Here is a 12,467-nt window from a genome sequence, read left to right on the forward strand (position 1 = left end):
CTAGTTTGTGAGACAGACATGGGGTATCTATGACAGATGTGTTACATCTGTGTACGTCTGGACTGGTCCTTGTTTTTTCCATTGTGCTACCAATAATTGTTCCTCTGTCTCCATCTGATATAGAAAAACAAGAAATCTGTATGACAGTTGAGGATGAGGCAATGTCAGTAGTAAAAATAATAGGTCTGTTTTTCTAGCATGTTATGGTAGTTATTTGCAGTCTGTGAGGCTGTGGACAAATGAGCTGTACTGCTTTGCCTTGTTGCCTGATAGCCTGGCTTATTTGCTACACCCAAGAGTAGTAGCCCTGTTGGTGATAGTCAAAGGCTAAAAGTCAGGTACCATGAGTGAAGCATAAGTAGGACGAGAGATGTAAAAACTTTCTTCAGGGTGCTGCCCAAATGAGAACAAAACTGGTGTTAATTCTGGTTAATGTGGGAAAAAATGATTGAAAATAAATATTGAAAATATTTTAAGATTTGTCTTTTAATCCTTTAAAAGACATTTAAATATTCAAGTGGGAGAGCTTATGTTAGGAGTAAACTTGAAGTATGATTTATTCAGACTGTATAAATAGTGTTCAAACTGAATGTACTTCAATTCCTATAAAACCTAAGTAAATAACTTAAGGCTTAAGATTTTATTTATTATGACTTTATTATTTAAATGGTTAAGACTTTAGAACATAAACAGTTTTGACAGTCATGTCGACTGTTCATATTGAGTATTCTCTGTAGTTCTCATTAGTAGTCTCTTTAAAATTAAAAAAGCCAATTGGAAGCTCAAAAAGAAAAATGCTTTTTTTATTGCTCCAATTTATGAATAAGAACTTTGTGTGAGAGGCTGAGATCTTCCAGCTCTACAGTTTCACTAGACTGTATATATAAAAATAGTAGATGGTTCCCTAGCTACCTACTACCCACATATTAAGAGATGGTTTTATTGTTTAATAAATCATGTTGGATATGTGATATTTTGGAAAGTCTCTTCTTTTTTTCCTTTTATATCCCACACATCTAGTGTACTTTCATTCAGCATTTAAAAGTCAATCTCTTAATCAAATCAAGGTTCTTTCCAGAAATTATTTGATAGAAATAAGTACACTTGTAATGATTTAGTAAATATGGTGTCATTGCTGTTTTAACATTGGAAAATATGACATGGATTAATTTCAGTACAATAAGTTAGATAATTGATGAATGCATTTATAGTCTCTGAATAAATAAAAAGTGAGATTACATTAAAGCTCTTTTTATTGGCTGATTGGGGTATTTTAATCATTTCAAGCAATGAATAAATTAACCTTGCAGTAGGAAAATAAATGGCAAAATTCAAAAGCAAGATTTTAATTTATCGTTCAAATCAAGTTTTCTGTTTGATAATTTAAATTGGTTTAGTTTGGATTATCATGTTTAGTCTTAGGATTTTGCTACTGAAATAAGGATGGCAGAGTGCAATTGTACCTGGAATCCATAGTCTGTCGATAACATTGGCTGAGAAAGCAAATATACTGCTTGCAGTCTTCCTGTGTGTTTTAGGTTTTCATGGCCAGGTTTTGATAGTGGGGCGTACAGGGGTGGCTTCTGTGAGCAGCGTCCCTCATGTCCGATGGAGCCAATGCCAGCGGCTCCAAAACAGCCCCACTGCTGCCCCAGGCCAAGCCCATCAGCTGTGATGGTGATGGCCCTGGGGTAACAGAGCCAAGGAGGGGGGAAAACCCCTGCACAACAGCAACTGCAGCTGCAGAGAGGAGTGAGAACATGTGAGAGCAACAACTGTGCAGACACCTGGGTCGGTGAAGAAGGAGGGAGAGGAGGTGCTCCAGGTGCTGGAGCAGAGATTGCCCTGCAGTCTGTGGTGAAGATGGTGGTCCTGAAGGACTGCACCCTGTGGAAGGGACCCACCCCAGGGCAGAGAGAGAGTGTGAGGGGTTCCCACCCTAAAGGGATGAGCATCAAAGACAATGTGTCATGAACTGACTGCAACTGCCATTCCCCATTCCCCTATGCTGCTGGGGAGGAGGTAGAGAAAATCATGAGTGAAATTAAGCCAGGAAGGAGGGAAGGGAGGAGAGAAGGAAGGTGTTTTAAGGTTTGGTTTTATTTCTCATTTTCCTAATATGATTTGATTGGTAATAAACTCAATTCTTACTTCCCCAAGTCAAGTCTGTTTTGCCCATGGTGATTATTGCTGAGTGATCTTTCCCTGTCCTTACCTCGTGATCCTCTCCTTGTATTTTCTCTTCACAGCCAGCTGAGAAGGGGAGTGATAAAGCAGCTTTGGTGGGCAAGTGATGTCCAGCCAGGGACAAGTGGTTGGTTTGTTTAGACTAACTTGATGCATTTATTGCTGAAAAAGTTGTAGGTGGTTGGCAGGAAATCTTGCACTCAACAACAGCTTTGTTTTCTACTATTTACATGTGCTCTCTGCTTCCCTCTATGCCAAGGGAAGGAACCTGTGCTGTTTAAATATATTAAAATATCTGGGTCTTTTAGTCAGTGTTCAATTCACTGGACATCTCCTGGTTGTTTCTCCTGTGCCCAGTCTGGTAGAATGTGCCTTGTCCCCAGCACTAACTGCTACTGCAGCCCTGTCTGCTTAGTCAAGCCTGGCTGTGGGAGGAGAACAGCTTTAGACCAGTCAGCAGCAGTTTGCCTGTCATCTTCTTAAATAGCACAGCTGTCTTCTCATCTTGGTCTAGCTGCTTAGGTTCCTGGTGGTTTTCTGTGTCACTCCTGAGCTAGGTCACAGGCACAATCTTGTGAGGCAGGTTGGGACATTTTGCTGACACTTGACAGCAGGACTGTAGGAACATGGATCCTTGAAGATTGTGGGAGAGCTTTTAAGAGGAAGCCAAAGGGCTTCGTCACACCAGGCATGCAGTGCTGCGTGGAACACTTCAGCAAACAATGCACACCTAGACATCAAGTCAATTTTACAGCATTTCTAGCTGCTGTATATGTTGGAACAAATATACTTAGGGCATGTGATTAACCTCAGCCTTAACCAAAATTTTGATTTATTGAAGAGATAAAGAATCACAGGTTACAGTGCTGGATGGATGCTCAAGAGAACATTCAATACAAACACTGGGACAGGTTTCAGTCTGTGTATCAGCTGGGACTGGTGTGTGTATTATCTTCTGATGAAGGTCATTTTACAATCTGCCCTGCTCTGTTCTGGTGTTGATTAAAACATCAGCAGCTACATTCACACTTTTAGGCTATCCATGAACTTTCTTTTTCTTCCTCCAGTGGCCATGAAGAACATTCATCTCCACTGACATTTTATATATTTCAGGAAAATTACAATTATGCCTTCTTTTACTTTTCTGTTTACTGTACCATACATGTGGGTTTTCTGCAGCCTTCCCTCATAAGTTTTATTTTCTTTATCTGTCATCACTCTAAAATTGGTGTAACTTACATGCATTATGGACATATTGTATTCTGTGTGACTTCAAATCATGCCTAGAAATTAGTTCTTAAGCCTTTTGGTTTTACTTTGTTTCTAGTAGTGAGTAAAATTTGTTGCTCCCTCGTGACTGTTTTGGATGTGCATAGAAAGAGCAGATGATTTCAAACAAATAAATACTGAACAAATTAATGACACCTAGGTGCTCCTCTTGTGGCAGTCATCATTAGATTTGGGGGCATGTCAGGAAGAGGAGGGGGTTACACCATGTACAGTGGTACTGAGTGGCTGCCGTGTCAGGGAACTTTCACTGTCTGCTACCCTACATTGCATGGTCAAGGCAGTGTTGATTTATTTTCCATATTTAAGACATCTCTCTCTTTTTTTTTTTTTTTTTTTTTTTTTTTTTTTGCCAAGATCAATTTTTGTCTCTTGGCGAGCAGTCTAGCAAAGACCATTAGAATTATATGTATAACCACAGAAGTTTTCTGGGTTTTCTGACAGAACCAAGTGTTTGAGAAGTTTACAACATAAAAATACGTAACGTGTTTTCTGATTTTTTTACAAATTTTTAATAGGATTTTGTGGAGGGTGACAGAGGAGGAAGTAACTGAAATCTGTACTTCCCCTACATGTTTTAGCAGAGATTGGTGTGTGTAAAGTCTGGCATTTCGATTTAGGTAACACCGGCTGCGTGACCAGTAGAGGGAGCCCAGAATCACAAAATGTTGGAGATATTTTTGACTGGGGGAGTTTGGGGTGCAAAATTTGATTTGATGATGTACAAGAATTTTGAAGGGATGCACTGAGTACTACCAGCTTCTAGTGATTTTGGGGAAGAGAATTTATGAAATAAGAAAATGCCTGATGTCCTATAAATGATCAAGTTGTATTAGCAGCCTTTGTACTGGAAGGTTAATGAGTGTTTTCTTTTCTTTTCTTTCCTATGTTGCTGGTTGTTGTAACATCATAACATCACTTTTACAGAAAGTAAGTAACTTTTCACCTTTTAAACGTTTTTTAAAGTGTGTGGGGGTGTATATATTTCTTGTATATGTGTATAGATGTATACATATATAAAATAAACACACAAGCAGAAAATTACCAATCTTAAAGATATATTGCTACAGATTGTAACTTCCATATATGAATGACTTCTAGAATACCACAATGGTTTAAAGCAGTCTCACCCAAATGATGATAAATAGTATGAAAGTTCTTCATCTGAAGACTGTAAATGGTAAACATATTTCTTGTGTGCAGACTATGGCAATAAAACTTGCAGTATATTGATTTTAAATATATTATGGCTCTAAAAATTCACAGATATCAAGTTACAAAGTAGAATATTATTGTATCCAATTTCATTTAACTGAATCAAAGTTGAACTGATTTGGAGTGTTTCAAGAACTTAGGTCAAACTGTGCCATTTTTGATATTCAGAGATACTCAGTCTTATATTGGCAGGCCTTGACTACTGTATTAATACATTCCAGGGGCTCTGAGCAGAAGGAACATGTCCTCAGGCTGTAGGAGAATTTAGAAAGCATGAAATAAGTAGTACAGATCCCTCAGAAAGTGCTCTATGATTCAGACATCAGTCTGCATCACGGGATCTTAGACTGCTGGCTTTTTGAACCACACTCCCATGTGTTGCAAGCATTTCCAGCGTCAGTTGTGTGTAACATTTGGGATTTTTAATACAGTGTTTTAAGGATGTCAGTGCTGACAGAAGAATAGGCAAGCCATTGGTTGACATGGGTCAAAGCAGCACTGACAAAGGACACCATGGAACTTCAGTTATCTCTTAGCTCAAAATAAATCCCACCCCTCAGTGTTCCCAGATTATTTTCATTTGCAGCTTAAGTGTGTTCTGTGTGGTTTGTTTTGTGCTCCTTATGGACACACCCACGTCCACTTTTCAAGAGGGGTGGATATGACCCTTAGGCTGCATGCCATTAGGAGTTGCAGATATCTGTAAGAAACAAGCATAGTGGTAGTTAAAGTGCTTCTTGGCTCAGTAGCCAATACGGATTTCTTTCTAAGTCAGAGAGTAGTTTCTGTTGTCCACCTGCCAGTTGTCTAGACTTTGAAGATTAAGATATCTGCTGTGAGCACAGTAGTGATCATGAGATGTTGCCAAATCCTCTATTTTGGGTTCATTCATCCTGTATCATTTTAATTGGTTAATGATATCTAAAAATAAGTGTGGAGTCCAGAGTATTTCCATCAGAATAGGAGAAGAATACAAATTGTGCATACCTGCACACACAGTTTTGTTTCTTGTTGACATACCAAGTTTGTGTTCTGCTGCAGAGTCAGCAAGTTCTTTCTGTCTTGCAGAGAAAGCCTTAATCGGTGATAATGTTTCACTGAAAAGATCCAAGTCTGAGAGAGTTGAAATTGCTTCACGTTATGTATGTTAACATATGGAAGAAATTACACAGCCATAACTGCTGTATTTAATGCTTTCTGTCTTTGCTTGTCAAGCATTAATACAGTACGGACAATGTGTAAAGAGAAGTATCCTACATCTTAAAAAAGTGTTTAAATAATCGTTAAACTCAATGAACTCTCTTAATGTCTTCTGCCCCACTGCTAGCAGTATCATTTTATTTCCAACATATTTCAGTTTGTATTTTGTTAAAGTATTATATGAAAACCAAATGTAGAGCTAGTTTTATTTGCAGGGAAGCAAAAGAAACAACAAAAACTTGTCAGAATTTTCATATTGCGTGATCGTGTTTAGAATACCCATAAAATAAGTACCTATTGACTAACTGATGTGTTTATCAACAAGGAGCATTTTTACCTGCAGTTTTTTTATTTTACATGTAGTAATATGGTACATTAGGTGACCTGTAGTAAATAAATTATAATAGACAGGACTTCCTGGCCTGAGGACACTTTATAGTGTCTTCAAGCCAGGTTTAATTTATACCAGAATTTTTAATTACCACATTATCAAGGTTGCCATTAAAATAGTGATACATGTACAGTAAGGATGAATTTTGTAGTAACAGAGCCATGGAAATCAACAGAAAGCATAACCATATGAAGTACAACAATTTAAATCCAGTTTCACGTCTTTAAAAAAAATCAGACATGCAATTTTCAGCCAAGATTGGATGTTGTGTTTTAATGCCACAGAATAAAGAAGAGTAGTTTCTGATGAACTTTAAAGCCCTGTTCCTGGTTTATAGTTGAGTATATAATTAATCCTGAAATACTTTGCAACACATTTAATTTAATGCACAGGCATTGTTCCACTTAACCAAGTGGAATTTATTTACGTGGCTAAAGATAAGCGTGCGTGCAGACTGGGGACCCCAGGGAAGAAGCACAGTTTCAGATTCAGTCCCTGAGTACACCGTGTACAGTAGCCAGCAAATGGGGGCAAAGATGTGATAGTATATCTACAGATCTTGTACTTCAGTTTTCAAATTAAAATTAAATAAAATAACTTACAACTGCCTTCTTCCCCACCTTTTTTTAGATCAACTTTTCAGATTAGTATACATCTAGCTAGGGTAGAAATCTTTGCTCTTTTTCTGATGTAAACATGTATATGCTACAAAGATATCCCTGTCCAAATACTCATTTTTTTCTTAATGTGTTGTGTTTCTTTTTAAATAGTCCTTTAACATGCATTCCACAGTGGTGTTAAAATTATTGCCTTGAGGAGGTCAGTCTCATAATCTCTAAAACAATCCTAATTAGAAAAGATAGTGCTTCATAAAAGGCACAAATGTGCTTATATTTTTCGTATAATAATGCATGCTGACCATGTTGAGCCAGAAGAAGGCTTTACTATATATCACTTTTAATTTTAAATGTGTTCTTTCTGGGCTCTTTATTATTCTTTTGTTGCCTTTCATCCTATGGGATGCAGCTGCCCTTGAACTTGGTACTGTTTTGATCATTCATGTGCAGCAGCCACATTGTCTGTAACATTTTAAAAATGAGGCTTCATGGTGTTATTTATGAAGTAATTTCACATAAATATTTGGACTTTGGTTCTTTCAGAATGTGGAGCTGGTTGCTGTATGAAGAAAAGCATAATTATAATTCACAGACTTTTTGCCTCAAGCCTAGGGGACAGATGCATATGATTAAGTTTGAAACTGGCCTGTTATTGTAATGTAGATGTTTTCAGGGTTGAGAGAATTAAAAAAAAAAAAGGGGGGGGGGGGGCAAAAAAAAAAAAAAAAAAAGCCAGGCAAGCATGAGTTTTTTTTAAAAAAATAGACCAAGGGAATAGTTTTACAAGAGGCACTCAATCTTAGACTGCACAATTTTATTTTTCAGTGGAACCTCTCCATTAGCTTGCCTGAATGCAATGCTTCATACTAACACTCGTGTAGGTGATGGAACATTCTTCAAAATCCCTGGGAAATCAGGACTCTATGCTCTCAAAGTAAGTTTAAATTTTGTATATGGATTGTACGTGCAGCTATTAATCCATTTTATGAATGTCTCAATAGATATAAAGGTAAACAGATTAGATTCTTTGGCAAGGAAATGACCTGATAGTCCTTCTAACTGCTTTCAGATGTCTTTTAAAAGGATTTATAATGAAAGTAAACATAGACTGTTTTATCCTAGAAAGCATATACGTATTCTTGAATTTGGCACATGGCATAAAAACCACGTAGCTTAGTTAAAATGCTGCTTTTTTGGAGTTGTTCACAGTAAGGCCTTTGTTTTATGAGTAGTGAGCTCAAGGGGATCACTGACTTTCTAATTAAGTAATTGTACTAATGTTTGATTTTTGAATAGTGAAAAATTATTTGCAAGTCTAATATAAATCATCTTTTAATTCAAAGGTTGCATCATTGCTTTTGAGAAGCAATATAATTATAATGATAGAATTTTGCCTTTATTCTATTTATATTCCTTTTTCTTTTTTTTTGTTTTGGTATGAGAATAATGTTTACTGTGGGTGGAAATTTTTTCTTGTACATGATCAAACTTAGAGGGCTTTCACAATAGAAATGAAATAATGTGAAGCAGAGATGAGAAAATAGAAAGTGAGATTATCTGCTTGGCAGTGTAAATGTAGTCAACTAAAATTTTGGGCTGGGGGGAGGATCTTTTGTAATTTATGACAGATGTATTTGATGTAAGTGTATTAAAACATAAAAGTATATAGATTTGTCTTGTCCTGCTAACTAAAAATCCTTTACTTGAAATTGAATTAATAGTTTTCAGAAGCTGTCTTTCCTAATTTACTAGAACAAATGCTGTTGTTTTTCTTTAAATCGGGAGATATTCTTGGCACAATTCCAGGAATTCACAATCACTCCCATGCTTGTGAGCTCCAGGTTGCTTCAGCTATTTGAATTCAGGAAACAGGCAAAGGCAGAAAAGAAACATTAAAGGATTTGTGTTTTGCTGCAGTGTTGTAGACACTCAACTGGAAAACTAGGATTTTTAACAGCCACACAAGTCTGGTTTTGTTAAAAAAAAAAGAAAGAAGAAAAAGTGGAAGATCTTGCATTTTATGTGACTTTTTTGGTTTTAAAAAGAGCATGTTATGACCTCACAGAACAGCTTTTTTGCTTTTAGTTTGCAAGTTTTTTCATGAAAGTCTGTTTTTTTTATGGGTGTCTCTAGAGTAACTCACAAGCATATTTTATTTTGTTCTTGTTTTTTCTGAAATGTAAGTATGAGAGTACATTGCAGTAATCTATTTTCGGAGATGCAGCAGGATCATGATTGATTTTTTTTCTTATTAATTTTATTTTTATTTTTATTTTGTATCTGTAGAAAGAAGAATCAACATGCCCTACTGATGGAACATTGGATTTAGGATGTGAATCTGAGTTAGATGGCACTGAAATGGCTGAGACAAACAATAATAATGGAGAAGAAAATGGTGGTAGGTGATTTAATCTCAATATTACAGGGCATGTTTTGGGAAAAGAAAAAGTATTGTTTTCTTCAGATTTTCAGATTTTTTGGTGTGATTTCTAAACAGTATAAATAATATTTTGTGGAATATTGAATATTTGAGTTCCACTCAGTGGAACTATTTTGAGTGACTCCCTCTTTTTTTTGGCCTTATGAAGGAATCAGAAACACTGAGTGTCTTTATTTGACTTAGGGTTTTAAAAGACAAAGAACAGTGCTGTTTGGGTGTGTTTTCAGTAGGTAATTTTTTGGCTTACAGTTTTTTTGTTTAGGGCCCAGAGCTAAAGAATAATTTGCCTTTACCAGGCTTCAGACTTGGCAGTTGTCAGATTCAGACATCTCATTGATTTCAGTGTGGACATGCGGGGTTGGTCCCTCAGTAGAGTTCTGGGTAGAGGACAAAGGTTTGTATTTTTTTTTCTTTCAGGCAGAAGGGCTCCTGTTTGCCATTGTGGCATAATGACATCTTGAAATATCAAATGCTGTGCATTTTTTTTCCTCTGAGATAATGGCAAACTGAAACATAGAAATAACTCTAAAATGGCAACCTTAGAAATATTTTTTTTCCTTCTTGAGACTTAATAGTTAGTCATAAAGAGAACATCAGTCACCTGAAATTACTTTGCAAGTAACAGGAGTGAATATTACTATAACTACATTCATGTAATGATTATAAAGGAAATGCTTTATTTAAAAAAAAAAATAAAAAATCTGACTTTCCAGGACTCCTGAAATAAACCTTTCCTTGATCAGTTCTCTTCTGCTGCCTCATCACAACCTGTCCCACTGCTGGACTGCAGCCTGCTGTTTTGACTTGGTATATGGTGAGACGATGTCCTGTTTACAACTAGGACTAGCTCAGCTCATGTTGTTGTTCTGCTACAGACTTCCTTTTTTAACTTGAGCAACTTACTTAGCTCCCAGGCTGCACCTTTACAGGATTGATGCTGCAATTTCTGTATTGCTCTCCAGCAGCACTGAAAAATCATAAAGTGTTCAGTGATAGGAGTAACAGAGCTCTCCAAGACATGTTGTAAGTCTGTCTAGGACTGAAGTTTTGGAGCTGTGTGGAAACAGAAGTCCAGAGTTATTAAATGCTTCTTCATTTGCTTCTTCATTTTCTTTGATAAGTCTCTAAGTTAACATACTCTGCATGTGCAATGGTTTGATGTGTATGTAGTATATGCTGTGTATGTAAATGAACTTACGTGCTTGTAGTTCTTTAACAATTCCTGTTAGATACTCAGAAAATTTGTTGATGCGCAATACCTGAAACTGCAGGAAGAACAGAGCAGTAAAAAGCAGTGTAAATACAGTTACAAATACAAAGTTGATGTTACTTGTTATAAACAAATAAAAATAATGGCAAAAAACCACGGGCAATTATTTAGGAGTGTTAGGATGCAAATAGGATATTACAGAATGTAAATAGGATGTCATAATTCCAGAAGTAGAAAATTGCTGGGTTTTGACTGGGAGCAGGCTATATACTATTTTCACAGTAATAAAAATAATTATAGCACTTGTGGTGACATAAAAGGGAAGCTGCAAAAATTTAACATTTTGAAATAAAGCATTAAATTACACCTAGGTTGATTTTAAAGCTGAGAATTTTCTGTCATTTATCATCTTTAAAAAATCTTGGATAACTGCAATATATTTAACGTCTTGGCAAAAAGACATTTTAATTATTTTTTGTCCTGCAATGGATGTCAATGGATATATTAAAAAAAAGTAAATGGGATGGCAGTGGTGAGTCTCTATAGCATATAGAATGGCGAATGCTGGATATGATCAATTAAGAATTAAATTCAGCTTGTATTTCATAAATAGCATGTCAGCATATTAGCATATCACCTAATACAGAACATAATTTTCCCAAACATGTTTGATAATAGATTTTCTTGAGGCTGCAAGTTTGTTGTTAAAGATACCATTTATATACACTTAGAAATCTGGTTTTGTTAACAGTATAGAAGACTTGCCTTAAAAATAGGACCATGCCCAAAAAATACATCCAATTTTTGGTGGATTGAAGTTACAAATTATTTAATCTGCAAAGGCATAGGAATCACTATCCACAGTAGGCATTTTGCTCTGAAGGGTGTGATTTGACCATCTTCGTTCAATATTTTTTTTTGTCAATACTTTTTGAAAACTATGAAATCTTTTTAGCTTAAATGTATTGGTAATAAATCATCATTTTGAGACTTCTTTTGATTGCCATGTAAATTATTTGAGTTGAACAGCATGAATTTTTTTAGACTTTCAAGCAAAGAAAAATGGTCATATTTATGCAGAAGAAATATATATTCAATAAATCAGTATATCTGAAAAGCATTTAAGGATCACAACAGAAAATAAATTGAACATGAATGAGATGCTTTTGCTAATTAGTCCAGTGCAGTTCTTAGACTATAATTCTGATAGTACTGATTAAAGAATATAGGCACAGATTTTCCTTTGGGTATAGCACTAGCTAAATGATTACCAGTGTATTGCATTCATTATAGCTGTAAGAAGGAATTAAGGTAAACAGGAAAGGATTTAGAAAAGATACATAAGAAGTCCTGAGTGAACAAATACCTCCTTTGTTCTAGGAGATTTAATAGGGCTGGTCTCATTATGTTTATGAAAGGTGAGGTGGTGACTTGATCGGTTTGTAAATATTTGAGTAAAGTTATTTCTGTAGAACATATTTGGTCTAACAGACCAATTACATTTTTCACACTAAAGCTGGGGTGTTTTTTTTTTTCTTTCCAGGAAACCATTCTGTGGCATAAAAGTAGCATTTAGTTCAGTGCAAAAAATGCTTTATTAAATTCTCTGACTTGTGTTTTAGAATATGTGCAATACATGAGGATGGGCGTTGCTTGTACACTGAATTCTTAATTGCCCAATTAATTGCATTTTTATTTGCTCTTTTCCACTCTGATGGAAAATTCTGACCCAATTCTGACAGAGTGATCCGAAGTTGTTTAGCAAGAGTTTAAAAAATGCCTCTTTAAATGTAGCTGGAGGCAAAAGGATGAAACTGTGAGCAGCAGCCTCAGCCCATTTGTGCGCTTTTACACCATAGTCTTTTGGAATAAAAAGTACCAGCTGACACTCTGACAGAGAAGAATCACATCATTCCTCAG

General features: G+C 36.0%; 1 protein-coding gene across 1 annotated transcript in view; it reads left to right on the forward strand.

Moving 5' to 3' along the window:
• ASXL3 (ASXL transcriptional regulator 3) overlaps window positions 1-12,467 on the forward strand; it is a 99,965-nt gene that overhangs the window by 24,710 nt on the left and 62,788 nt on the right. Inside the window, exons 3-4 of the mRNA XM_058833632.1 lie at window positions 7,723-7,831; window positions 9,184-9,295. Of these exons, the coding sequence (XP_058689615.1) occupies window positions 7,723-7,831; window positions 9,184-9,295 (221 nt within the window). The remainder of the gene's footprint in view (window positions 1-7,722; window positions 7,832-9,183; window positions 9,296-12,467) is intronic.

Source organism: Poecile atricapillus, chromosome 2 (assembly GCF_030490865.1).
Source record: "Poecile atricapillus isolate bPoeAtr1 chromosome 2, bPoeAtr1.hap1, whole genome shotgun sequence".
Taxonomy (NCBI): Eukaryota; Metazoa; Chordata; class Aves; order Passeriformes; family Paridae; genus Poecile; species Poecile atricapillus.